The 26,706-nt window shown below is 37.0% G+C and overlaps 1 protein-coding gene across 9 annotated transcripts in view; it reads left to right on the top strand.

The window, feature by feature from the left end:
• Nucleotides 1-26,706, top strand: part of SLC4A4 (solute carrier family 4 member 4) — a 324,167-nt gene that overhangs the window by 116,651 nt on the left and 180,810 nt on the right. For 8 of the 9 annotated variants that reach the window (XM_019663211.1, XM_019663215.1, XM_019663217.1 and 5 more), the window contains exons 4-5: nt 11,692-11,827; nt 20,633-20,793. In XM_019663211.1, coding sequence (XP_019518756.1) covers nt 11,692-11,827; nt 20,633-20,793 — 297 coding nt within the window. Of the gene's footprint in view, nt 1-11,365; nt 11,828-20,632; nt 20,794-26,706 lie in introns of those variants that run through there. The other variant, XM_019663218.1, reaches the window with a different exon arrangement.

The raw sequence follows: 26,706 nt of genomic DNA, 5'->3' as shown, positions 1-26,706 counted from the left end.
ACTGTGTTGAAAGGGTGACTTCTTTACTTTTGTGGATATTACTCTGTAAAGTACATGGATTGTTCATAGCACACTTTAACAGGAAATCAAAATCCCTAATCAGTGCACATATACTCTGATTTATATTTTCTGTTAACTTTGTGTGGTTTATCTATATGGATAATTTAGAAGGAAGGTTATTTCTATCACAAATTATGCTCCTCTACTCTTAAATATGGTCTTAAAAAATTAGCTGACCCCATTTTATTGTTTATTGAAAATAGATTTAGCAAATCTCTGTTGATAATTTGGGAAGGTGCTTAATGAAATGTTTCAAAACTACTTGTTTACCTGTAATTAGCCTCTTGTCACTCATATGCCATTTCTCAAGTAGTTGAACTCAGGTTTTACAAGTGTTCTTTTTGATTCTGGCCTGGTTTTGTGGTCTTTGCTGGGCAGTAGACATGTGTATGTTACTGGTTGGATTCCTTAATAGAGTCTTTTGGGCAAGCCAAACAAGGTAAATGAAGCAGTAAGCTGCCTGAGAACAGTGAAACTGGACATGTCAAGTAGGTAGTGTTGGAGGACCTGTTACATAGTCTTTTCTTTGCTGAGAATGTAATTTAGCTTCAGAGAGGTTGAGGATCAGTGACGCTAATTTTGGACCCTTAACTCAGAACACACTTGAGGTAGGAAAGGAGAAAAGCTTATTGTAGAACTCTGGATTATGTTCAGAGTTATATCAAAATCCTTAGAGCAGTGATATATCTGTGGATAATGTGACTTTTTTTTTTAAGAAAAAGTCAGCACCTATGTAATGTTTCCTTGATCCCTCCAGTCCCCACTCTCCCCTTTTAATGGGATTATATTTGAATCATATTTTTCAATATTGCTAAATAGGAAAAGATGGGTAGAATTTTTTGGCAATGTGGTGGTGGACTCCTTAAGATTCTTTAAGGTCTGGTGCCTTTATATTCTTATGCATTTGGCAGAGAGTCTACAGGAAGAATGATATCTTTTTTTTTTGTTGTATGTAGAGGCATATAATGGCAGCACTAGCATGGTGGTTGTGACACTTAATATTGGAGCAATAAATTTAACTACTTTGTATAGAAAGTAGTTGTACTTGAGCAAAGTCTGTAGAGTTTATTTTGGGAATCTTGAAGATTTCCTAATGTTGATGAAAATTGAGCCTGACTTTAGAAACCTCAGGGGATAAATTGTGCTGATAATTGTTCTGAGTTGAACCTGAAGAAAATGCTGATGTGTTCACTCTTAAGCAGAGTGATTCATCATATAAACCTTATCATGGACAGCTCTGGCAGAGCAAAGAGAAGTGAAGTAGGTAGCTAAAAATTAAAGGAAAATGAAAATGAGAGCTATGACATACATTAGGAAATTTTAGGTCTTTTAGGAAGAGGTTGCTGGGTGGCAATATTCTTTACCATGTTAATTAATGGATAAGTTCCTATTTACAGGGAGGTAAGCATCTTACCTTTCTGTGCCACATTCATGAAGCCCCTTACCCCTGTCCCCATTTTGCTGCATCTATGGGATTATCTTTGGACCTGTGTGGCTACTCAGTCTGCTAGCTTTCAGAACCATGGCCAACCCTGTTACATGGTGTTGTAAAAGTGTATTGATATCGCGTGTTGGGCCCTAGTGACAGTGTCTGTAATGTGGTACCTTTTCCAGGTGGTTTTTCAGACACAAGGCATCAACAATGGGGTGGAACTAAAAGGCTTAGTATGTGTGAAGCATCCATTGGGGACCCAACAAATACCTGTGAGGTAGAATTATCAGGAGGTGGGGGGTGCATGCAGTCTTGTTATGTGCCGCTGGGGCAAGAGTCAGTGAAATTTGGTTATTACTGTTTCTGTAAGCCCATTTTTCTCCCAAAGGCTTGTGACTACCAAGCAAACCTGGATTAAGTAGGGAAAATGATATTGTGGAAGGTAAAGTCTAGAAAAAAAAGGCAAAAAGTTTAGTTTCGCCATTAGTTAATTTAGTTACTGTATTAGTCAGCATCGGCTGCCATAAGAAACTACCATAGACTAGGTGGCTTAAATGACAGGAATTTATTTCTAACAGTTCTGGAGGCTGAGAAGTCCAAGATCCAGGTGATTTGGTTCCTTGGTGAGGGCCCACTTTTTGGCTTGCAGACGGCAGCGTTCTCACTGTGTCCTCACATAGTGGAGAGAAAGAGGACGTAAGCTCTCTGGTGTCTCTTCCTAGAAGGGCACTAATCCCATCATGAGGGCCCCACTTCCATGAACTCACCTAAACCGAATTGCCTCCCGAGGGCCCCATCTCCAAATACCATCACATTGCGGGGGTAGGATTTTTACACATGAATTTTGAGGGGACTGAATTCAGTCCGTAATTGTTACTTATTTTAGATTATCATTCAGGTTGCTAAAACCCAAATGACTAGTTTGAATTTATGTCTCTCTCATAGAGATTCTTGAGATATTGACATAATATTAATAATTTAAGTAATATAATTGGGATTAGTAACAAAAGAATCAGTAGACCAAAAAGGGCTTAGAGCCAATGTTTTCTCAATATGGCTTGCCCTGGAATTTTGTAGACAAAATTTATTTGACTGCTAGACCGTTGCTGAGACTGCTCTTTATGAATGACTTAGAAACATTTACAAATCACATACATGTTAACATCACTGACAGACTAGTTTTAATTTTTTCAACCCACTATGTTGGCAGAGATTATGAAGAAGGAAGATAGAATTAGTTGGGGCATGAAAAGGCTACTACCTTTTTATTCTAAAGAATTTTGAGTATCTGATAGATATGATCCAAGTCCTGATAACTTTTTTGTAATGTAAATCACAGGCAAATTTTTTTTCTTTCAACATTTTGAAGATGAATGGCTAAGGTACAGATATTTCCCAAAAATGTCTCAGCAAATTCAAGTTTTTATTACCTCTTGCCAGCTGAAATGGCTCTAATTCTGCTCCTAAGTAAGATAGCTCGGTAGTATTCTGAAATCCAGGGTCTTAGTACTGCTGACTCTTTATAGCTGAATAATAATGTCATGGCATATTAAGGGGAATAGTGATAACTGACAGCTTTTCATGTGTGGGAGTTTATTAATACATGGATACTTAAGTATTTTAAAAATTACCTATCTTAATGAATGCTATTTGGCTGTTTCAATTTCTTAGCTAATTTGATACAGAAAAAGTAACCATCTAATTTATCTGTCTAGAGTCTGACAGCATGTAAATCAATAGTCATTTTCTGGATTTGTTGAGGCAGAGGTAGGTGAAGGCATGAAGAAAGTCTAGATCACTCGTACAGATCACTCCAAGAAAACCGAGATTCTATAAAAACAGATTCTTCAATGCAATTAATTTGAAGATGCTAATACATGGTTGGTCAATGCAAGTTTCCTCCACTTTGACACATTAACACAGAGTCATAGACGCGTACATCAGGATTCTTTTGGTTGCAAGTGACAAAAAAAAAAAAATCAGTTCAGTTTACTTTAAGCTAAAGGGGAATCGAATCAGCACATGCAGTTGAAAAGTAGCTGACTTCCGGCATGGCTGGCTCTAGGTGCTTACGTGATGGCATCAGGAACCTGTCTCTATCTTGGTTCTAAGTACTTTCATGTTTACTTTATTCTCAGGCAGGCTTTTCCCTTAGGGTTGCAAGATGGCCATCTGCACTCAAAACTTTTATTACCATCTTAGCACCTTAGCATAAAGTGAAAATGTATTTCCCAGAAGTTCCAACAAAAGGCTGACACTTACGAGTATTTACTGTTTGGCTTGGATTAGGTAAAGTGTCTACTCAAAAATTAATTGCTGTGGCCAAGAGCTGTGGTTTTCTCATTGTGCAGACCTCTATTAGAGAGGGTGGATTCAGCCTCAGAGGACTTACAAGCATAAAGGTGGTTTTCCAAAGAAAATGGGATGCTGTTATCAGAAAAAGAGGCTAGGTTGCTGAGCGGGCAGGAGTGACAGACAGCTACTACAATGTGTGTGTGTGTGTGTGTGTTTTAAAGATTTATATGTATATGAAACTTTATTCAGTTATTTCTCATTTCTTTTTTTTTTTTTTTTTTTTTAGCTGAGCCATCCTGCTACCTATTGGTAGCTTAGCGGCTGCTCAGCTCGGGCTGGCATCGAACCGCTGTTGCTCAGAGCTCAAACTCTTGAGCGAGCTCTTAACCAACTGAGCCACTCGGCCGGCCCTATTTCTCATTTCTTATAGTTATGAATGTGAAAATGAAGTTTGAAGATTTTATGTATGCATTTAAGTGTGTTTATAGAATACTATAGTGGTCTAATAATTAGATAAATTGTGGAAGTTTTAACAACTGTGGTGTCGACCCACAAACTTGTATCACAGAATGAAGGAGGGAAATGAATACTTAAAATGATAACTATGTAAACCAGTTGGTGATAGCACATTAATAACTTAAAGAAACAAATAGTTATTTCTCTTTATACTTTGATTTGAGAGCTAAGACTTTACCAGATGGTGGACTTTGCCAGAAGAAAATACAAACTCCTGAAGTCCTCATATAACCCACCAAAGGGAATTTACATATAAACTTGTCATGCTCAGTATGAATTGTTCATTATGATAACTATTTCTATTTAAAGAGTTTTTTTCAGTAGTCTGCAGGATGGCCACAGTGGGATGCTTCCCAGACCAAAAATAAAAGGGCACAGCCACAAATCAACTTTGGGTGTAATGAACCAAATGGTCAATTAATTTACCTTAGGGCTATTTCACATGCCATTATAGTTTCTGCCTCTTCTGAAATCCAGTACATTTATGTCTGTACTGTTCATGTGGCAGTCTGACCTTTTTTTTTTTTTAATGAGATCATTTATTAGAGTGTGGTAGCTAAGAAATGGGCTTGAAAATAATACAACTAGGTTTGAGGTCATATCACTTACTAGTTGGGGAAGTCCCTTAGCCTCTTTACACTCTGTTTCCCTATCTGTAATATAAGAGTCAATGAGAGAGGAACTACAGTAGATATTTCATAGGCTTCAGTGAAATAAGTAATGTAATAAATTGAAAGCTTAACACAAGACCTTGTACAGTGTAACCATTCATTGCATATTACATGTTTACTAATGGCATTTTTCCTATTGTTATATGTCGTCTTCCGTTTATAAGCTCCTTGATGACAGGGAAGTTATCTTAAAAATATTTCGTGTTCTTTCAACAAATACTATAATATATTGCATCCATTAAAAATTAGTAAGTAGTATTAAGTTACCAAATAAGAGAGTGTAGAACTCTACTTCAATTATTGCTAAGCCTCAGGGTTTCCATTTTGTCACACCATGTCATTTTCCTATTTGCACTTAAAACAGAGGCAGAGGAAAAAAGCAGAGAAAAATTTATTGTGAGAAATGTGGCAGAATATGTATTATTCATTTTTTACTTCATTGTTTTACTTATTCTTTTACCCATTCTTTTTTGTATAACTTCACTGTGCACTAGATAGGTGCCAAGAATAGTTGAAATAAAGGATGCACCAGATGGTTGGCTTAGTAAAGGTGCAAAGACAAAGGACAGCAATGAATACCACACAAAGCAGTAGATACTAAATGTCTTAATAGAAGTACGGGTTAAGTGTTGTGGTCCCTCGGGTAGGAGGAAACTAGCTTACCCAGAGTGTTTATTCTTTTATTATGTTTGTGGTTTACTCAACATTGAATGGAGACTGTACGTTGCTTACTGTGCAGCTAATGCAAAGATGGATTAAGGGGAGGGGTTAAAATAAGGACAGTTTTCAAAACTTAGACATTTTCCATTTCAGAGTTCTCAACGTAAGCTTCCTTTTGCAAATGGTTACATTTTCATGTTCTTGAAAATTCCCAAGGTTTATGATCCATATCTAATTTATTACTATTCAAAGAGACGGTTAGGGGCATGGTACTATGTCTGTCTTTGAGGAAGGTACGTAAAACCTAGACTGTCTTCCAGGACCTTGATGATCTAGTTGGAGGGAAAAGTCACATCTACCATAGTTAGGTGATCATGAGAAAGCTGTATATTTGTTGGTACTAAGTGTTTGTGTTTGCAGACACAAAGTGTTTTTATGGTTTGAATGAAAGAGAGACTCACATTTCTGTGAATGGTTAGCATAGGATATTGGAAAAGGTAGTTTTTTCAACTGGGCCTTAGCAGTTGAGTCAGAGTTAGAGAGGAGAGAAAAGAATAACCTATTGAGGAAAAATGAAAAAGATCTGAAAATGAGCAGATATGTTCTGTCATAAGACACTTATGAGTTGCTGTGGGAGACAAAGTTGGACACACAAATTGGGGCCAGAATGATATGAAAGGCAAGCTGAGAGTAGACTGTCCTCTAGTCAGGCATGGCGGAGAGGGTTCATCTCACACGCCATATCTGATTGATGAATAGTTGGCTGTTCTGAGGCCAACCAAGTTCAGGCTCAGCAGGAATGAATGTGATGATGTGTAAGTGATGTCTGCTGTGGGTGCTGGTAGTGGGAGTGGTATGGACAGCATTCCTGCCACATATCTGCCTTTCCTTTTGTTGGCAGCGGGGATTGAGGAGCCCTGGGTCTTTCCAAGCCCTGCATAACATCCCGTTATTATTCTGCAGATAGACACTGGTCAAAGATAACCACACTGATGTAGAACCCTCCAGGAAATACAACAGCTCCTCAAAAAACCCAAAACACATTCTAACCAGAGAACAGAATAAAAAAAGAAGAAAATCAAGGCAAATGAGAGGTGTGAACTTGGCTTTGATCTACAGGTCTTCTGTTCTGACAAATGTGATTAGATAAATTTGGCAGTTTCTCTCTCCTTCATTCCCTTCCTCCCTGTCACCGTCTCTCATTTTTCTCCAGGTTCTCTTTTATGATGAAAGTAGGTTAGTTATTACTTAGAATCATAATCTATTCATCTGTAATGCAAGTTGATTTTCTGATGCTCCCCACCCCCGCCCCCAGGTATTAAAATGAGGTTAAAAGGGTTTCATTATTTTCCTCTTGTTCTTTTATTGGCTGTTTCCCAGAATGTAGGTAATCTTTGTGTCTCATTACTGAAGGTACCTAATTCACTGAAGTAACATATGCAGAACTGTTGGATTTTTTTTCTTTCCTGACTTATATATTTTCAACATATAGGGGCTATTAAGGCCAATAGCGGTGAGAGCTTTCTTTCTTAGAAGCTAGGCAGGTTTCGCTAGTAAGAAACAGCAATTTTTAAACTAATTTAAACCTTGTATTTTAGCTATTATAATGATCATCACCATCCTTTTTAGGTGAGGAATTTGAGACACAGAGCAATGAATTAACTTGTCTTAGGTCACACAGCACATAAGTAGCAGAGTTTGGATTTAAACCCTGGCAGTTTGGCTCCAGAGTCTATACTTTTAATCTCAATGCAATGCTATGTCTTGTGTTTGGCTCATTTAACCATTTGATCAAAAGTTATGGAAAAAAACCGAATTATTGACATGCTTCATTAAGGAGACTCTCACTCTGCAGATCTTTATGTTAAGAATGATATTAGAAATTGGGAAGGGTATTTGCTGGCCACAGAGGATGCCCCTCCTACAGGTCGATATTTACAATACAATTGTTATGGCCTCCTACTTCTAATTCCTGGGGACACTTAGGGGAGCAAGTGAGGAAAGAAGCTTAAGAGTAGCAAGCTAGCTTATGACAACATGATGCTGGAATTTTATCTCAAAGGGATGGTTATACTGGTTGCTCAGAGGCTGCTGTATTTAATATTGGGTTGTCAGAAAAGTCATGACGTATTTTTACAACGAGAAACATAGAAAAATACGTCATGACTTTTCCGACAACCCATAAATAAGACAACTTATGAAAGGTGCTTAGACATAGTGCTTGGAGAGGAAGACCCGGAGGTAACGTTACATCCTTCCATTCCATTTTGCAGAAGTCGCAGCTGAGTTGCTGTCTGATAAGCAGTGAGTCGTGTTTTCCTAACTTGAGAACGCCAGAGTAGAATAATGCTCTGTGGATTAGAACTGAGCAGAGATGTGTGCTGTCTGTGCAGGAGATTCGGTTATTTAAGCAGGAGAAACATTTATTCTCCTCTGTTAGAGATGGGGATATACCCACAGCACATGTTTCAGAAATGGACACAATGTTGATTCCCTAAATGTAGGCTCTCCCCTTCAAAAAGGTAGTTCTAATTCAGGAATCTTTGATGTTGAATGTTGATGAAAATCAATCAAATTTCTGGTTGTCAGTTTCAGAACAACTATGATCAATAACTAACTACATTTTTAGTAGTGTGAACACTATACTCCTTAGAAGTATTATCCAGATTCCAAATTCTGCCTATCATTTCTAACTCTCCCATCATTTTTTTCATGCCTTCTCTGATCCTCTAAAATAATTACACATCCTATTTCTTGACTGGAAAGGCATTGTAAATGTTTTTGCATAAAGTCCTGGAACTTTAGATTCTTTTCCTCCCAGATATAAGAGAAATTTCAAATCCATTTTTTTCTAATTATAGAAGTAAAACATTGTATCCTGAATTAATATGCGTTTAACTACCTTATTTTAATATTTTGCAAACACAGTTCACAGATACTTTTGTTTGTTGGTTTATGTACTAATTCATTTTTTCACTTTACTAATTGATTAATTAATTAGTTAACATTTTTTCCCTTCCTAGCATGTAAACTCGATAGCAACAGGGATCTTTTTGTCAAGTTCTTTGCTTTATCTTCAGAGCCTGAAGCAAAGCCTATTTAGAGCATAGACAGTACTCAATAAATATTGCTGAATGCATTGGATATACTTCAGAACTGATAAGAAAATGAAAGGAAAAAAATAGAAGCCCTAGAAATAAACATTTAAAAGATACAGGCAGTCCTTGCTTTGAATGGTAGTGCAGGACCATAAAAATAACTATGCAAGCTAAAATTATGCAAGACAATCCTAATAATCAATGGGAAAAGTTGCTATTGTTCTTTGACCTTTAAAAAATTTTGCCAAATCATTAAAATCTTTTTTTACTGTTGGCTATAAAGGCATCGGGAAATGAAAAAATATAGTAAAGCTAATATTTTATTTAGTACGCTCAAATTTAAAACATTAGAGACATTAAGATTAAAGAGACTTTTTTTTTTGTAAAATCTCATCAGAAATAGTTTGAATAGTATTTGTGTTTTTGCAATTGTACAACTAATGAAATCAGGCGAGCATCTTTTCTATGCCCAAATTGTCATACTCCTCTGTAAGTTTGGATCAGCTTCCAACATTTTATCCTTTGTGCTTTCTACGTCAAGAAATGTCTCTGAGATTTCCTTTAATGTGTAGTTTTTTTTTTCCCAGCATCATTTCTTCTGGGATATTGCTATCATTTTGGTACAACCACTTTCCTTATTTATGTTAATGAACACCTTCACTAAGCTCCTCCGCTATGTGTCTAGTCTCTCAAATGGCCAATGGCAGCATTTTCTACATCGCCATGATCAGGTAGGGCTTCCAGAAATTCATTTACATTTGACTACAGATTTTACTTCCAGTGTCATCACTTTTTGTTTCTGTACTGTACTTTAATCTTTGTTGGCTGCAACTCCGTTGTGATTATCCATGTCATATGAATTTATCATGGGGAGATAAGAAAGCAACACAACTACACACTTTGCTGTCTGTACATGAACTGGATAAGAAATGTGTAATGATCAGTTACGGACAGACTTTGAAAGACTCATTATGATTGGTCACTGATCATGATGCACATGTTATTTACATAGTAATTGTGGACTAAAGAGGTAGCAGTGACGTCTGTACGTTATGCAACTTCTCACAGTTAGTATACCATACTAAGTAAAATTTGTACTGTGTTGTTAGGGGACTAGTATTATTTACCTAAACCGCAGTAACTGAAATTCACACATATTGGAACCATGCAAAGTGAGGGCTTCCTTGATTCTAGACGTGTGTGTGTGTGTGTGTGTGTGTGTGTGTGTGTGTGTATTTTATTTGTCTTTACTGGAGTGGAATCACTTTATGCATATGATTTTGCAATTTTATTTATTTAATATTATATGGTATACGTCAAAAACCAATAATATTGACTTCATTTTTTACGACTACATGATGGTATTTTATTGAATAGTTATACTGTAGTTTATTTTTGGACATTCAGGCCTTTCTTATTTTTCTCAGTTATAAATCATGCTGCAGTGGTCATGTCATGTGGCTGAGTCTTTGAGATAATGACTATTATTTATTGCAAATGAATGTCTAGTGATAGAATTGCTGGCTCACAGGATACATATACTTGTAAAACATTTCTATATCCTTCAAAATTTGAGAGTGATGTTCCCATTTAAGCTCCTATCAGTGACAATAATTTCCTAAACCCTTGCTGATTTTGAACATTATCATTCTTTTTAATTTTTCCATTTTAATAGATAAAACATGTATCTTAATAGTTTTTTTTAATTAAAAATTTTTTTATTAATTAGCTTCAGGTGTACAACACGATGCAATAGTTATACTTTTTACCCCTCAAAGTGACAACCTACCCCTCTCCCCCAATCTGCCGCCCCACTCACCCCCTTTAATAGTTTTGATTACTAGTTAAGTTGAATATTTTTCATGGGTTTACTTGTAGTAAATATATTTTTTTCTATGAAATTTTATTCTTGTTCTGTGTTATAGTAGTTTTCAGATGGTGGGGATTTTTTTTTAAGGTTGAGTACATGTATTCCTACATATTTATGTGCATATATACATATATGTATATATATATATATACACACATATATGTATATATCTGTGTACCTGGATTGCATTCACATGTATATCACATTCTTAGTTTTACCTAGGGATTATAAAGACTTTCTGTGGGCCTTCGTTTTCTAACATGACTATCAATTTCCAAATAGTATCCTTTTTTTTTTTTAAAGTAAAAAAAAAAAAAGGGGGAAAATAACCCATGAACTGGAGGAGATGTTAGTTAATTTTTCATTACATTATTTTCAGGAGATGGGGTCAAAAGGAGCTCGTAGGGCATTCAATTATGTGCTTGAGTGTGTTGAAGAAAATTTTTCCCCCTCAGGTGTACAATATTTTACTTGGGCTTGTTTTTCAAGTGCATTGAAGTATGACTAAACATTTTTGGGTACTGCCTTTATGGCAAGAAGAGGCCCCATCTTGTTAAATATTCCTTTATCAACTTTGTAGTTAGCCAGTTACGGGCAGCGAGGAGCCTGTGAGGGCATGAGGCGTTGGACAGAGGGAGGGTGGGTAGGAGGTGGGCACCTGGGGGAAACTCAGGATTGGGGTGCTCTGTTGCCCCTCCCACTGTTGTAGGAAAAGTGATTGGCTCAAGCTGGTTTCTGTCTAATAATTTCGGTTGGGTCATAAGCGGGGAAGCAAGGAAAGTCATGTGGTTGGACCTCAGCTCATCCGAGGGCCAACAGGTCTTTGTCATACACCACACAGAACCAGAGCGTCCTCCTTTTGGAGAGTGGCGGGGCGCTGAGCTACATACAGTTTAGAACCAAAGGAATACAGAAGGCTTTGATTTTTTTGTCTTTAAGTTAGGGACAAGGGAGACTCAGCAAGGAAGATGTCCACTGAAAATGTGGATGGGAAGCCCAACAGCTTTGGGGACAGAGGAAGAGCTCAGAGCTACAGTTTCCTCAGGGTTGTGCAGCCAGTGTTTAATCACAGTATTTTCACTTCTGCAGTCTCTCCCGCCGCAGAGCGCATCCGATTCATCTTGGGTGAGGAGGATGACAGCCCAGCACCCCCTCAGCTCTTCACCGAGCTGGATGAGCTGCTGGCCGTGGATGGGCAGGAGATGGAGTGGAAGGAGACAGCAAGGTGAGGCATGGCCGACTGTGTGTAGTACTGACCTGTGGAAACAAGTGTGGGGCAAGAGAGTTGAATCTGTGAGTGAGCTCCTTTCTCTGACCTTAGCGTTTTGCAAAACTGATGAGCATGATGTTGGCTGGGTTAAGGAGTAAAACAGTCATGTTTCTTCCCTTTTACATTGACATGGATGCAGGAGACCCTCTATTTCACTACTGGAGCATTGTTTCATGGATCCGTATTGTTATAATTCTAACCTTAATAAGGAATTAGTAGTAAATCTCCATTCATGTGCTATTTAATAGTGGAATATTTAGATATAAATGCAAATACCCAAACAAGATAGCCTAGAGATATGTATCCTCAGTATCCACATGCTATGGGATCTTGTGAGGTCATGTCTGATTTATTCCCCATTCCATTAGGAGGAGGTTGCAAAGACAGTGACTGCTACCCACAAACTTGCTATTATTCCAAGTAAAAACCTGTTATCTTTTAAATATTCAGTGACAGGAAGTAGAAGGTTCACTTGAATTTGGAATTTAGAGACCTGAGTTCAATTTCAGACTGTCACCTGTTAGCTACATAACACTGTTTCTCAGAGCTTTGATTTCATCATCAAAAACAGTGTACAGTATTGCCTACTACAGATTATATATATATATATATATATATGCATGCTATATAGGATATGTAATATATGTAAATATAATATATATGACTAATTATATCATACATATGTATACATATATGTGGAAATTCTGTAAATTGTTAAGCACTATACAAATATCTAAGATTTTGTTAATCTCACAATAATAGAGCCTTTCTTTTTTCTTTCTACATATATATTTAGTTATATATTCCATACTAAACCTTCTATGACATATAACAATTATATAATATGAAGACTTTGATATAGTGCAGTTATTGGTCTCTCATTGTTATTACATGGAGATTCAATGTATTTCACTTTCACAAACAGAACATTATTAAGATATGCCTCTTATAGTCTGTAATTTAATTCAAATCAATTAAATTGAAAGTGTTTTTTGACTGCATAGTATATGTTGCATATAAACAGTATTGTTTTAGGAACTGGGAATACAGAAATGAATATTTTCATTAGTTGCTCTTTTAGGGCTTCTTTTCATGATACAGTAATAGTTTCTTATTCCCTTTCTCAGCACCAATAACCCGGATACTAAAAGTCTTCTGTAAAGTACACGTTTAGTCCATGAAACATCCTCCAAAAATAGGATTTTGAAGCAGAAACTTTTACTAGTATCTTGATATCATTCTTCCTTTTCCTTCTAACAGGAAAAAAAAATAGAGTGAGAATTATAGAATTGTACTGGTACAGCCTGAATTAAGTGTTAGGGAGATTTTGGTCTAGTCTTTGCTTTGTTGCTGACTAGCTATTTAACTTTGGGCGAGTCATGTAATCATGTAGTCTCCCTGAGTTTGAGTTTTGTATTCTCTAAAATGAGGATTCATATTGGGTTGCATCCTCTCTAACATCATGCATATCTCACAGCTTTAAAATCCCATCCCTGTGTATACTGGTATAGTCAGCTGTGACTAGAAGAGTGACTTTGATTCTTATTTTCATCTTAAAATTCTGTGTGAATACTGATAATAGAGTAGAATTCAGATATGGCATGTTTTTCTTTCAGTCAAATAAAGACTATACTTTATTTTATATGATCCCTGGTCCCAGAAATGTGGACAGATCACAGTTCACTGTATAGGTAATTCAACATTGAAAGAGATGGACACAGTGTTTTCCTTCGAGATTCTTAAACAGTAAGATGGTCTTGAACACTTTGACATCCTTAAAGACTTGATTTCCTTGTGAATGTGTGTGTCATTTGGATGATGTCATTAGTTCCCGAATGACTGTACTGCTGGTGAAGAAATGTGGTGGGAGTACGCCATGTGTTGGGGGCGGGGGAAGCTGTGTAGGAAGAAACATATGTACAAATAGTCTACACTCTGTAACTTCTATACAGGACTTGCCACAATTACTATTAATTAATTAAGCATACATGTAATATTATTGTTTTCATTTTATCTCCCTCATTACACTAATTCCTCTGAAGACAGGGACCACCATGCCTGTCTTTCACTATAGCATTACCAGTGCCTTGCTGTGCCTGGGTATGTGATAGGTGCTGAATAATATTTTTTGCATGTGATTAGCTGAGAACTGATTGCCTTAGAAATAACTGTTCTACATATAATACTTTCTTAGAAATATTACTTGACCAAAGTTGGAGTTCTGTAATAATCCACCTGTTTCTGATTGATGGACAGCTGAATGACAGACACAGGGTACCCAGTACACCATTGATAATGCTCAGAAGAGGACCTATATTTGATAATCAAACTAATTCATCATTATGCTTATGCTATTTGCATTTAGTTCTCTAATCCAGACTTCTTGCTTTATTTGATAGAAAACAAACAATTGGATGGCTAACAGCATCTCAAAATAACATGTCCAGAACTGAACTTCTGATTTACCCACCTCATGATAATATTCGTCCTACACAGTTGCGTCCCCACCACAATGAGTAACTCCATTTTTCTAGTTTCTCAAGTCAGAAACATTGGAGTCTTCCTTGACTCCTGACTTTGTCTACACCCCTTACTTGATCCACTGGCAAATCCTATCTATTTCACCCTCAGAGATGTATTTAGAATCTCACCAGAGGGCCGGCCGAGTGGCTCAGTTGGTTAAGAGCTCGCTCAAGGGTTTGAGCTCTGAGCAACAGCGGTTCGAGTCCTGGCCTGAGCTGAGCAGCTGCTGAGCTGCCAACAGGTAGCAGGATGGCTCAGCTAAAAAAAAAAAATAAATAAATAGAATCTCACCGTATCTCACATTCAGTACCACTATTGAAGTCCAAGCCACCATTTTCTCTCACCTAGATGACTGCAAATGCTTTTTAACTAGTCCACCTCTCTGCACCTGCCCTTGTCTCCCTCACGAACTGTCCACCGTGATCTCTTTCACCTTGTCTACTTCTCTACCTCTTGTTCGCTTTGCTTCCGTCTCACTGGCCCGTCATGTGCCAGGGACTTGGCACTTCTGTCTGAAATGCTCTACCTGCCACATCCCCACAGTTACCTACATGGATCATTTTTTTTTTTTTACCCCTTTCAGGTCTTTACTCAAATATGACCTTCTCAGTGACTGCCCATTCTAAACTGGAAATCTCCTCCCAACACTCCGTATTCCCTATCCTCCATTATTTATGTTCTTAGCACTTACCAGTATTTAGCATATTGCACATCTAATCCTTTCTTCCCATTAAAATAAAAACTCCATCCATGAAGGCAGGGATTTTTGGTTGTTTTTGTTCACTGCTGTAGTTCTAGTGCCTATAAGTACCTGGCACACAATCCATAATCAAGAAATATATTTTAATAGAATGGATGGGGAAATAGAACCTTGATTCTTAGTTTGTTGCTCCACTTAAATCCTGCTGGGAGGTTTGGAGATGATTGTGCCTCCAGTAATGATTCAGATTTTCAGTAAATTTTACTTCCGGCAATGTACTCTGCTTCAGAATGTTTTTTCAGTAATTTTTGACTGCCATTTATGATGTCCAGTTTGCAGACATGATAGGTGTTTCCCCCCCGCTCCCCCCATAGAAAGCTCTGAAACCTACCAGACTAATAAAAGTGTAATGCTTAGAAGGGATTTGTTTTACATATGAAAAATGAAGCATGAATATTTTTCTGGCTAACATAAAATTGAGAATTTTTGCCTTTTTTTTTGTTGTGAAAACTGCAATTAGCAGATTATTTTATTCCATAGGGAACTAGCCCATCAGACTTCTCTAGCTTAATATAATTTGTACTGTAAGCCCACACCCCCACAGAACACGATCCTGCCCCTTTAAAAACTCTCCCTTTTAATGTTCAGTACCTTTTGGTTGACTGATTTAATTTCACCAAGAATACCCTACATTGAATCTTAGCATCACTGCAGTTTCAGTCCTACTTCAGGAGTTCAGATGTGCTCTGTGTCTCAAAAAATAAGGAGAATTGTTTCAGTAGTAGGAAAAATATCCCCATTTAAGTCTTGGAAAACATAGTAGTCATGTAAAACTATGAACAAGGGAAACCTTTATTTATGTGAACTTTGAAGTACAGCCAACTCGACCACCCTCTTTTTTCACTTCTTTTCCCTCCTCTTCCCTTTCCTAAAAGTTAGAACTTCGCATTTTCACTGGTTCTTTCAACACAGAGCACAAGTTTAAGACTGCACAAAAGGTAAAAGGATCAGACCTGAGAAGTGTATATAGTCAGTAGAATGCAGAGGACCCCCTGTTTTAAAGAGTACTCCTAAGTGTTAGGTCATTAGAATATGGACATTCAGTAATGTAGCAGTAATTAGAATAGACTATTTGGTATTAAGGAAGAAGCCTATGTTCCTTATTAACAATTTCTAGATAGCTAGGCACTAGTTAATGGATTCATGAAGCAAACTGGTAAAAGTATAAGTCATGGTCCAGCTTTGGTGATGGCCCAAAGCCAGGAAGAAGGGCTACCAGTACCCCCTGCCACCCCCAAACTCTTTATTTCTTTGAGTCAGTGATGTCTGTGCAAAAATGGTTATTGGCTTTCACTTTCCCTTCAGCAACTGTTCAGATGGGCAATGTTGGAAGCGGTGAACTGTTATGAGAATATACTGTAAAGATCACTCCCCCAATGTGATTCACATTTTACTGCCAAACAAGGAAAGCCGTCACAAGTTTCAACAAACACAACAAGCCAAAAAAGGAAATGGGTATTGATGTTTCACTTTTAGTGGGACAGCACAAAGAAACAGCCATTTGTCTTTCTGCTCTGCAGACTGACCTGACATACCTCTGGACAACCTGGCTCCAGGGCCGGGACATCAAACACAGACATGTGCACTTACCCTGGGGGTTTGGAGAGGGACTGCGCTCTTCCCAGTCTCCACTGACCTCCCTATCTTTCCTCTATTGGATTACTTTGGAAAATTCCATTCTGACCACGTTTATTTTTTCTGTAAGAAAAAGGCTGAAGGAAAAGGACTTTGATCATTTGTGTAATTATATAGTTACAGCATACATATAACTTTTAGAACAACATACACAGAACTTTATGCACCTTTTATATAACTTTATGTAAGTATGCATACATATAACTTTATAACCTTTATACATGCACATGACTTTTATATAACATTTATAACAACATACATGTAAATTTTGTCATAACTTTCACAGTTGATTTAGAAATTTAAGAATTCTCCTTAAAAACATCACTTATCTCAGCTACACACTAGCACTGGCTGCTTTTTTATGTGTGAGGCACGTATTAGCAAGAAATTTTATCATCATTTTAATAGTTTTATGAAGTTGGAGTATAATCTAGAGCGAAGGTCATGTCTATTTTCCACAGTAAAACTGGCATGTTTTTAAGTTAGAGGTCTTGTCTTTTCTTAATTATATTTAATCATATGATTGGAAAATTGCAAAATTCAGTGATTCCCAGTGGGCTTTCTATTTCTTCAACAAGCGAGTTGAAATATTGTTTGGTTGGCAGTCACTCAAAGTGTGTTAAACTTCAGTGTACTTTATCATTATTCTTCTGAGACCTTGGAATAAATAAACTTCACCTAATAAACTCCTCTTCCAAGGTTACAACAGTTTTATAATTGCAAGCATTAAAAACGCCAACTTCTGAAATTAATTTTCCTGTAACATGTCAAATACCAAGCCGAAGGAAAAGGGGGAAACTTACTGTTAATATATGGTTATTCCTAGTTATTATGAAGGGTATAGAGTGGCTTTTAGTACATTTTACAGTAAGAATGTCTGGGTTTTTTTTCTAAAGAAAAATAATTGCACAGTTCTGAAGCACCTTTACAAATTCATTGGCACTCAGAAAGCTGAACTTTGGTACCTTGGCCTTAACCTTTTCTTTAATGGTTTCTGATTTGAGCTGAGTAGTTTTTAGTATTTTGTTTTCAAATTTGTCCTTCATATGTGAGTATAGACATAGCATGTACAGTTTCTGGAATGAAACTACCTGTAAATAATCTGTTTAAATGGGCAAACCATTACTTTATGCCTGAATGCAAATGTTGAAAGTATAATGAACTCCTTAAACAATTAGAGCAATATATTTTAAAGGAATTGAATAGTCACTATTGCAGAGTTTGCTTTATGCCATTAGCTTTGCTGATATGACATCATCACAACATTCAATATTTACTGAACTCAGAGTGAAATAGATGCTAAACTGAACTATGAGATAATGCTGATCACTTAGGAATGTGGATTCTAAGAAACTGGTAGTTTGAGAGTACATTTCCATTCCTTTGTTGTTAAATCTTGATCTAAAGAGCTGGTGTATTCCAGGAGGTGAGTAATGAATGCTATTCCATAAATCCAAGCTAGTTAAGGTTTATGATTTCTAAATGTACTTTTAAGGCTTGTTCAAAATCATATTGAAGTCCAGTCAGGTTGCCTAAAATATAAACTATGGAGAGGAATGAAATAAAAGATCCATCACAAAAGAATGCAGTAGCTTTGCTCCTTTAAAAAAAAATTACACTTACATTGTTTGGACAGTTGAGGATAATTGTGGAAAAGAGCCATTGTCATATACTGTATATAAGTGAGGCTTAGATTTCTTTTAAGAAATGGATTTGGCAATACAGATTTATGGCAACTGGTAGAAAGGGCGACTCATTTAGTAAAGATAAGCAGGAAGTGAAGGCTGTATAAAACACTCCCCTTTGCTGAGTTTCTAGTTGGCCCTTGTCATTCATCTTGGGCTTAAATTCTATGACCAAAGATTCTATCCCTCAACTAATAAGAACTCTTAGGACTAAAAACAAGGAGTCACTATTCATAGATGACATAATTATATGTAACCCTGTCTTGGTTTCATATACTATGAAATCTTCTAACTTCTAGAATCGTATGTTGAAAAATAAGTGATAATATCAAATGTAAATATGATTCATATACTAGTTACCCACAAACATGGTTAGAGATTCTGTGAGCAAGGGTGAAAACATAATATACCTAAAGTTAATCAGTTAAATATATGCTCCATAAAATGATTACTATCAAAATTAACCCCAATTACCTTTTATTGTTTTGGCAAATCCATAGAATTCTATGAGTGTGATGTAAAATTGTCATTTCCCTTCCACTTCTATTTCTGTGGGTCTAATAACACCCAAAGAGAAGAACTAATTCACACACACACACACACACACACACACACACACACACACAGAGAATATTAAGGATCTTCCATTCTTTTTTGGAATATTTTGCAGCCACTTTGTAGAAATGAAACCAAGTTCCAGTTCTGAAGTTTGAAACCTTTGGTGGTGGTGTTGGCCTGTTAGCTTGTGAGGAAAACACGCAAAAATCTTCACTGCCTACATTTTTTGAAATACAGGGGAAAGGAGGAGGGTCTTAGAATTGAGGGTGAGGTTGGGAATAAGGTTGCCATTGACATGAGGGAGTTTCCTGGCAGGGAGAGGCTTCCTGAGAGGGGTAACTAGGGAGACTCTTTGAACATGGCTAAAAGACTTCTGAATCACATGAGTGTTGAACTTGATGAAAAGTCTAAATTTTCTTTGACGCTGTGGCTGACCTCTTGATCTATTTTTACTCTGGTTCTGCCAGTGTGTTTTTTCTTCCCTCCTCTGGGGTGGTGAGTGGCCTATAAATAATACCTCATGTAGAACTTCCTCTGATCTCTGCCCCTTTGTTCTCATCTTTAGTGAGCTAGGTGAGCATTTACCTTTTCTAGGAAAACATTTTTCAATCATTAAACCTTTGGGTGAAGAATGTAGAAAAACAATTTTTTTAAACCCCACTCTTTATCTTTTCAGAAGGTTTGAAGTGAGAGAAACATTTTTTTTGGGGGGTCCTAATGAATAGCAAAATGTCAATGGTTTCCTGTTGTTGTTGTTTTTTTTTAACCAGTATAAGAAGAGTCTATATGTGTAATATGTGGGACATAAAAACTGTCAAATGTGTTATGCCTTTATTTCCATTAAACTTTTTAAAATTGATATATGTTGCTAAGCTATCAAAATGTCTAGGAGTCTTAGAAAGAAGAAGCTGTGAAAGAGGGTTGTTTGCTCCAGTACTAAGGATGCTAGGAGATCTGTTATTATTAGGATAGATGTGTTATTCATTGAACTTGCATATTTAAGGGAGAACATGTGTCAGCTGAGAAATATATATTAAAGTAAGACATAACAACATATGCTGGCCCTCCTTACTCATTAAAGGGAAATTATATATTCATTTGACCACTTCACACACTATGTCTTTCAAATATTTAAGATAAACATTGGTTCATAACTGATATTTCATCTTATATAAACTTTCCTTGTGAAGTCACAACAGAATTCTCACAATGGTGGCTATTACAAATTGTAAGCTCTACCTACATGGAGAATTTTGTAATGTATATTTTTTGACCTCATTTAAAAGATTTAGTTAAATAAACATTCTTAAGGTTTTCATGGTTACATATGGACAGATATAAAACCAAGAATACTTTGGTTCCTATTGGTTTGTTTTCTCTCTCTCTATCTAACATTAGGGAAAGGAGCAGTCTAGTTTTTCTATTTGGTGTGTTTGTAAATACAGGTAGCACAGTTAATGATATAAATAAGCTTTTAAGTCTCCACAAAAGGAGATGTTTTGGAAGTGCTGGTGGGGGTGGAGGCGGAGGGGTTGATGTTGCTATTTCCAAGAAGGTGAAAACACTTCTAATTGCTATTCACTGATTTCATGTTCCTAGGTGGATTAAGTTTGAAGAAAAGGTGGAACAGGGTGGGGAGAGATGGAGCAAGCCCCACGTGGCCACGCTGTCCCTTCACAGCTTGTTTGAGCTGAGGACATGTATGGAGAAAGGGTCCATCATGCTTGACAGGGAAGCTTCTTCTCTCCCACAGTTGGTGGGTAAGTATGTTGTTTTAAGTTCCTGTCATTTTTCAGCTTTTCCTACCGATCCACAAGTCTCCATCAATGCAAATGAGTTCTAGTGTAAGCAGAGTTGAATATTCTAGAACATTTATTCTTTCTCTCTTTTTATATTATAAAACTAGTAAGGTTTATTGCAGAAAGTTTGGAAAAAATTTGGACAAATATCGAGAAGAAAATAAAACAAGTCATCCATTGTACCTCTCTCCAGTCAGTCATTATTAACATTTTGGCATATTTCCATTCAGTTTTGTTTCTCAGCCTTCTTTCTTATGCTTTTTATTTTCTATGTTATTTTTAAAAAATTAAAATTGGGAACATATTGTATGTGTACATATTTGTATTCGTTTTTTCACCAATTAGCATAAGATTAATGTTTTGAATAAAGGTGCCACCCACCCACACTCACCCTTGGTGACATTGGACTGGAACTCTGGACACTAAATTAATCTTTGAACTTAGAGATTGCACTGAACTCTGGGCCTCAGTTTTGTCATCTTTAAAATAGGGTTTAAAACCTCTACAGGAAGAAAAATAGTCTAGTTCCTGGATTAGGGTTGATTTTGTAGATGGAAGTCAAGCTCCCTTAACTGTTTGTGGAGAAAAGCTATGTGGGGGCAAGAAGCCAGCAGAGCACGGGTTAGTGACTGAGTCAGGCCACATTGGTGTTGAGCATCATTTGTCCAACTACCTCCAAGTCACTGAACTTCATGGTGCTGGGTGGCTTTGGCATCTTTTGCAATTAGTGTTGTGTAGTGCATGTTAACTCACCATGTCAAACGCCTTGGGCACACATCACTACATTCCAAACAGTAGTAATTGTTTCCATTTTCTGCAAGGGCCTGTTCTAAGCTGCCATGTTACCGTTCAGATCTAGGTGCGCTGACCAACAGCACAGATGTGGTGTTCGTTGAGCACAGCCTGAAAGACAGGGGCAGTCGCTCTGCTAGTTACTCCTAGGAAAATTCTATAATGAGGTGATCATGGGGCCAGTTCGGATGACTGCACTTTCCCAAGGGGTCTATTGGGTGCCTCCCTTGGGATTGTGGAGACTTGGATGTGGATTATGACTCTGCAGAAAGTGACCAGTGTAAAGTTCCTGGGTAATTTCAGACTTACTGCAAAATTTCTTTGACTGCCTGTAGACAAAAGGCTTGTCTATGGCATCTGTGTGTTTATAGAAAATGGGGAGGCTATAGCATTTGTATTGAAAGAAAAGATTAGTAGTCAGATGAGGCATATGTCTAGCTGACGTATGTGTATTCAGTTCTTCAGAGAGCTTGTTAGTTAGATTTGCAAAGCAGCCCCACACTTTTCATGCATCTGAGGTACTTAAGGTGCAAATGGAGAAGAGAGAAAGACTAATGTGATGATGCTAGGTGGACAGAATTAATTAGTTCATGCATTTATTCAGCAGCGAAGTGCAAGCTTATACAATGTGCAAGACACTGTTCCAGGCTCTGGAAGTAGGTTTGCAAATCTATTATACCACTTTGTAAATGGGGTAAGTTATAAGTTACAAATCCATATCCACATAGGCGGTTAGAAGATAATGTAGGAAATACTATGTAGAATTTTTCATATCTGACGAGGCAGGTAATGCTGAAATGGACAGTTGATATATGATGAGAGAGTTCGGATTACTGTACCAAGGGAAGGTGGATCCCATCTATAAAGACAGAAGCGAATGGAAGGAATGGCTTTCTGGGTAGTTTGTTACACTGACTTTTTTTTCATTTGGTAAAGGCTGCAAGAGAGACAGTGTTATCTAAAAAAATATCACGGTTAGCAAATATCAATCCAGTTTTTGAGTGAGAATTGCAATTATTGTATTCTTAGACATTAAGAACTAACCTGGAACAAAGATGTCTGAAATCAGACAAGTAGAGAAAAATACATCAGATGCATAAATGCAGGGCAAAATGGAAATTAAATTTGTGACCTGGCAATGTACAGGCAATCTAGGGGGAGAATAATACATGTTGTGGTTTAGTCACCAGAAAGGTTCCTATTAAAAAAAAAAAAGGCCATAGGCCATTGTTACTGCCTGAAATTTCACCATTTGGAGATTCATTTCACTGGACCCAGGGTTTGTCCTATTAAAATATACAGTCTGTCCGACATAGGTCATATATGAATTCCATGAGATGCAGAGTGGTATTGTAGAAAGGACGGTGGATTTAAAATTGGAGGGATTAATGTCTACCCCTACTAGCATGTATGACTATGGGATGGACAAGGCAATTACTTAACCCTTTAACAGTTTCAGGCTACTCATCTGTAATAGCTGGATGAAAGTGGACCTGTCAGGGTTGTTGTGAGAATTAAATGAGGAGGCCATTAGGTGTTATTGTTACATACTTACATGACTATCCCAGTATACATGAGTTTATGCACATCTCTCTACATGTCACCCAGCAGAGGGCTGAGTGTAGACTCAGTCAGGTAGGAAGATGCTCAGGCACTTCATGAGCAGGAGAAAAGTTTCCGAAAGATATAGTAGCTGGAGCTAGAAACAGCTTTTTTGCTGTGCCTGGAGCTGGCCCAACAAGGGTGACAAAAGTTAAAGTTGATATGTACTTGGTCTTTTCTGTAAAACTATCTTTGGTTTCTTCACCCCCAGAAAGAGCCATCATTTGGAACTTTAGGTCCTTAGGAAATAACTGACCCTTTACATGCAGTAGAAGACAGAGTCCCACATTATATTGGAAACTCGTTAGTCAATGGCCAAAGAGAGAGGTTCTGCTATTTATTACCTTTAAGAAAGGCTCTCCAAGCATTCTGTGTTCTCACTTTAATTTTCCATTACTTGTTATTATTAGCTGCGAACTTTTTCTGTAACCTCCATGCATTTGCTTTAAAAATTGTCATTAAATTTTAAAATTAGACACCACTAGGTCACTTGGAGGTATCATCACCCAGTGATATGTTTGCTCTACAGTCTCTGGGGCAAACAGGACAGAGCCAGTGCTGTTATTCTGTAGTTGATAATACAGAGAAACAATTTAGAGGACAAAAGGAAAAAATTCACAAGCAAAAGAAAGAAAGAAACAAAAAAGGCACCAGATTTGCAGGAGTGCAAGGAGAATGTGTCTGAGAGAGTGTGACTGGCTGAAAAGAAATACCTAAAAGTCTCCTGAAAGAATCTAAACTTCGAGGTAGGTTAGAAAACACGAAGGAAAAGAAAGAATCTTATTTAATTTTAAATGACAGAAGATGGCACAGTAACTTGGAGTTATTGTCATTATCTGGCTATCGTAAAAATTCTGTTTTACGAGATGATGCAGTGGAGTTTTGTTTTGAATTGTGCTAGTAATTCAGAGTTGAGAATTATGTACAGCTAAATCGTAAGATACATCTCTCAACTCCCATTTTATCTCAACAAAAGAGAAAAAAGTAATAATAACAAGTGTGATTACATCAAACAAACAATAGCAAGATTTTTATCCTTTTTTGCAGTCCACCTGCGGCTCCTTAGTGGCCTGCCTCTGAGAGGCACCCGTCCACAGGTGCACTTCGTCATGAGCAGTGGGTGACTGTTTAAGCAGGTGTTACTTTTCACACTTGCAGAAAAAAAATTCAGCTTGATTCCAGTTTCTCCTCAGGACCTCTAGTTTTCTTCATGAAGACCCCTTCTTAATACTAATAGAAAAAAATTGTCTTTAAAGTATTTAAAGGTTAAATCATCATTTTCATAGATCATTTTAGTAATTTATTATTACTATCATCATTATAATTCTACATTTAGAGTGTCGTTCACATGTATCCAACTACATTGGAATTTTCCTCCCTAAGTTAAAAAAATTATTATATAAGCCATTTCAGGTATTTAATAATGATAGGAAATAGATTAGGAAAATGTAGCTCTATTTTTGGAGTTCTCATTTTTATATTTAAAGGCGTTCCTGAGCTGTGGCTGTTGGCAGCTGTGTTAGTCATTTCTTGCTTTTTACACCTTTTATATTTTCAAAATGGTAATATGTTTATTTTTTATCACAGATCTATGTTCATTTTAAAATAACCCAGGAAAATATAACACAAAAATGAGAATGCCACAAATCTGATCTTTTAGGACTACCCTCCCAGCAGTTTTTCTGTACATTTGTTTACACATAATGAAATTTATTTTACAAAATGGGATCATACTGTAGCACTTGAATCTGCCTTTTTTAAACTTAAAGACATAATATGAATTACCTTTCCATGTCATTAAATATAAATATAAAATATATTGTAAAATATTTAATAATCTATTACTGGGCATTTAAGTTTCCTTCAAGTTTTTACTATAAAGAAAAGAAGTGAGCATTTTTATGATGCTTCTGTGAAACTGATGATTTCCTTAATACAGATTTCTAGTGGTGAAATGTACAGAGGGTTTGAACATACTGAAGGGTTTTGTTATATGGTTGCCAAGTGGCCTTCAGGAAAGGTTGTGCTTGTTTCTGCTGTCCTCAGCAGTATGTGGATTGCCTGTTGCACACATCCTTCATCTCTCTGGAGACTTGTCTTTTAATTTTTGCCACTTTGTAGATTAACAGATATCTCCTAATTGGTTATATTTGCATAAATTTGTTTCAATGGTCTGTTAGTCTTGAAGTTGAATATATCTTGGGTCTTTGTATTTCTTTTAAGAATGTTTGTCATCTATTCTGCATATACAACCTTTTTTTTTTTGTCGTCTAGAACTTCCTTTTCAAATTAAGAAAAACAGTGTGTGGTATGGAAAAAGATCTAAATGAAGAATCAGAAAACCTGGTTTCATTTGGGAGATATTGCCTCTAGTTAGGCTATGTCTGTGAGCCAGTCTCTTCTCTTGCCCTCTGTTTCCTCATCTGTATAACAAGACCTTGAACTTGTTGCTCCTGGAGGTTCCTTTCAGCTCTGCTATCGTCTAGAGTTGGCACATCCCCAAGTGGTAGCATCCGTAGGATTTTGAACACTGAAGGTTTAATTTCAGTGTAGCTGTGAAATGTTACTGCCCCCTGACTTTCCTTGAAATGTTTTGTAGTTTATGTGTAAAGAGATCCCTGCAATGTGGGCCATTTTTATGGAAACTTAATGAAGGGCATCAGCCACACAGATGTTTTAACCTGTTCTAACTGGTGATTTACAGGCATAGAGGGCCGGCTGTGTATATATATGGATTGGTTTGAGATTACAAGGAAGAGCAAAAACAGAGAGAGGATCTGCCAGGAAGGGTAGATAAGAAACAGTTTAATCCACAACCCTGAAATTAGAGTAGGAGTTTGGTAATACAGCATATATGCTGGGGCTGTTTATTTGTTTTTGTGGTTCTTCTGTAAAATGAAGTCTCCACATTGTATGACACTTAAAGGCAATGTAAAGGGGTTGTGTCAGTAGCATCTAATTATTTTACTGTGGAACAGAGGGTTAATTGTAATTATAGGATCAGTTAAAAATACTCAGAGCTAAAGACCACTGTCAAACCAAAACATTCCTATGGGAGAAACTCTTCCTGCTTTGCCTAGGCTCCTGACTAAGTGGTCCAGCATTAAGTGACATTTATGGTATCTGTGTGAGGCATGTGATAGAAAATCCTGGATTCAGTCTCTGGTTCCCAAATAGTTGATTGCACACTGTGTAAATTGTTAGTTTCTAGCCGTGCCACGTGAGGCCAGTTCTGTGAGTGCATGCTTTATTAGGATGAACTTCATAGGTGCCGCTGTGTCCAAGCAAAGCCTCTTGAATATTTGTAAATTCTCTTTACAAAAGGATGGGAATGCTTGAGAGATGCTGTTATCCTACCAGCACCTATCAGCTTTCTTGTCAGACTTTTAAAAAAGGAGAGCTTTTGTTTTCTTCTCCACTTGTGTACACTGAGAAGTTTGCCCAAGAGGAAAATATTGATATGCTAGATGCACCCATGCA

Source organism: Hipposideros armiger, unplaced genomic scaffold (genome assembly GCF_001890085.2).
Source record: "Hipposideros armiger isolate ML-2016 unplaced genomic scaffold, ASM189008v1 scaffold_386, whole genome shotgun sequence".
In the NCBI taxonomy this organism is placed as follows: Eukaryota; Metazoa; Chordata; class Mammalia; order Chiroptera; family Hipposideridae; genus Hipposideros; species Hipposideros armiger.
The sequence above is the reverse complement of the archived record's forward strand: the minus strand, read 5'-3'. Positions and strand labels throughout refer to the sequence as shown.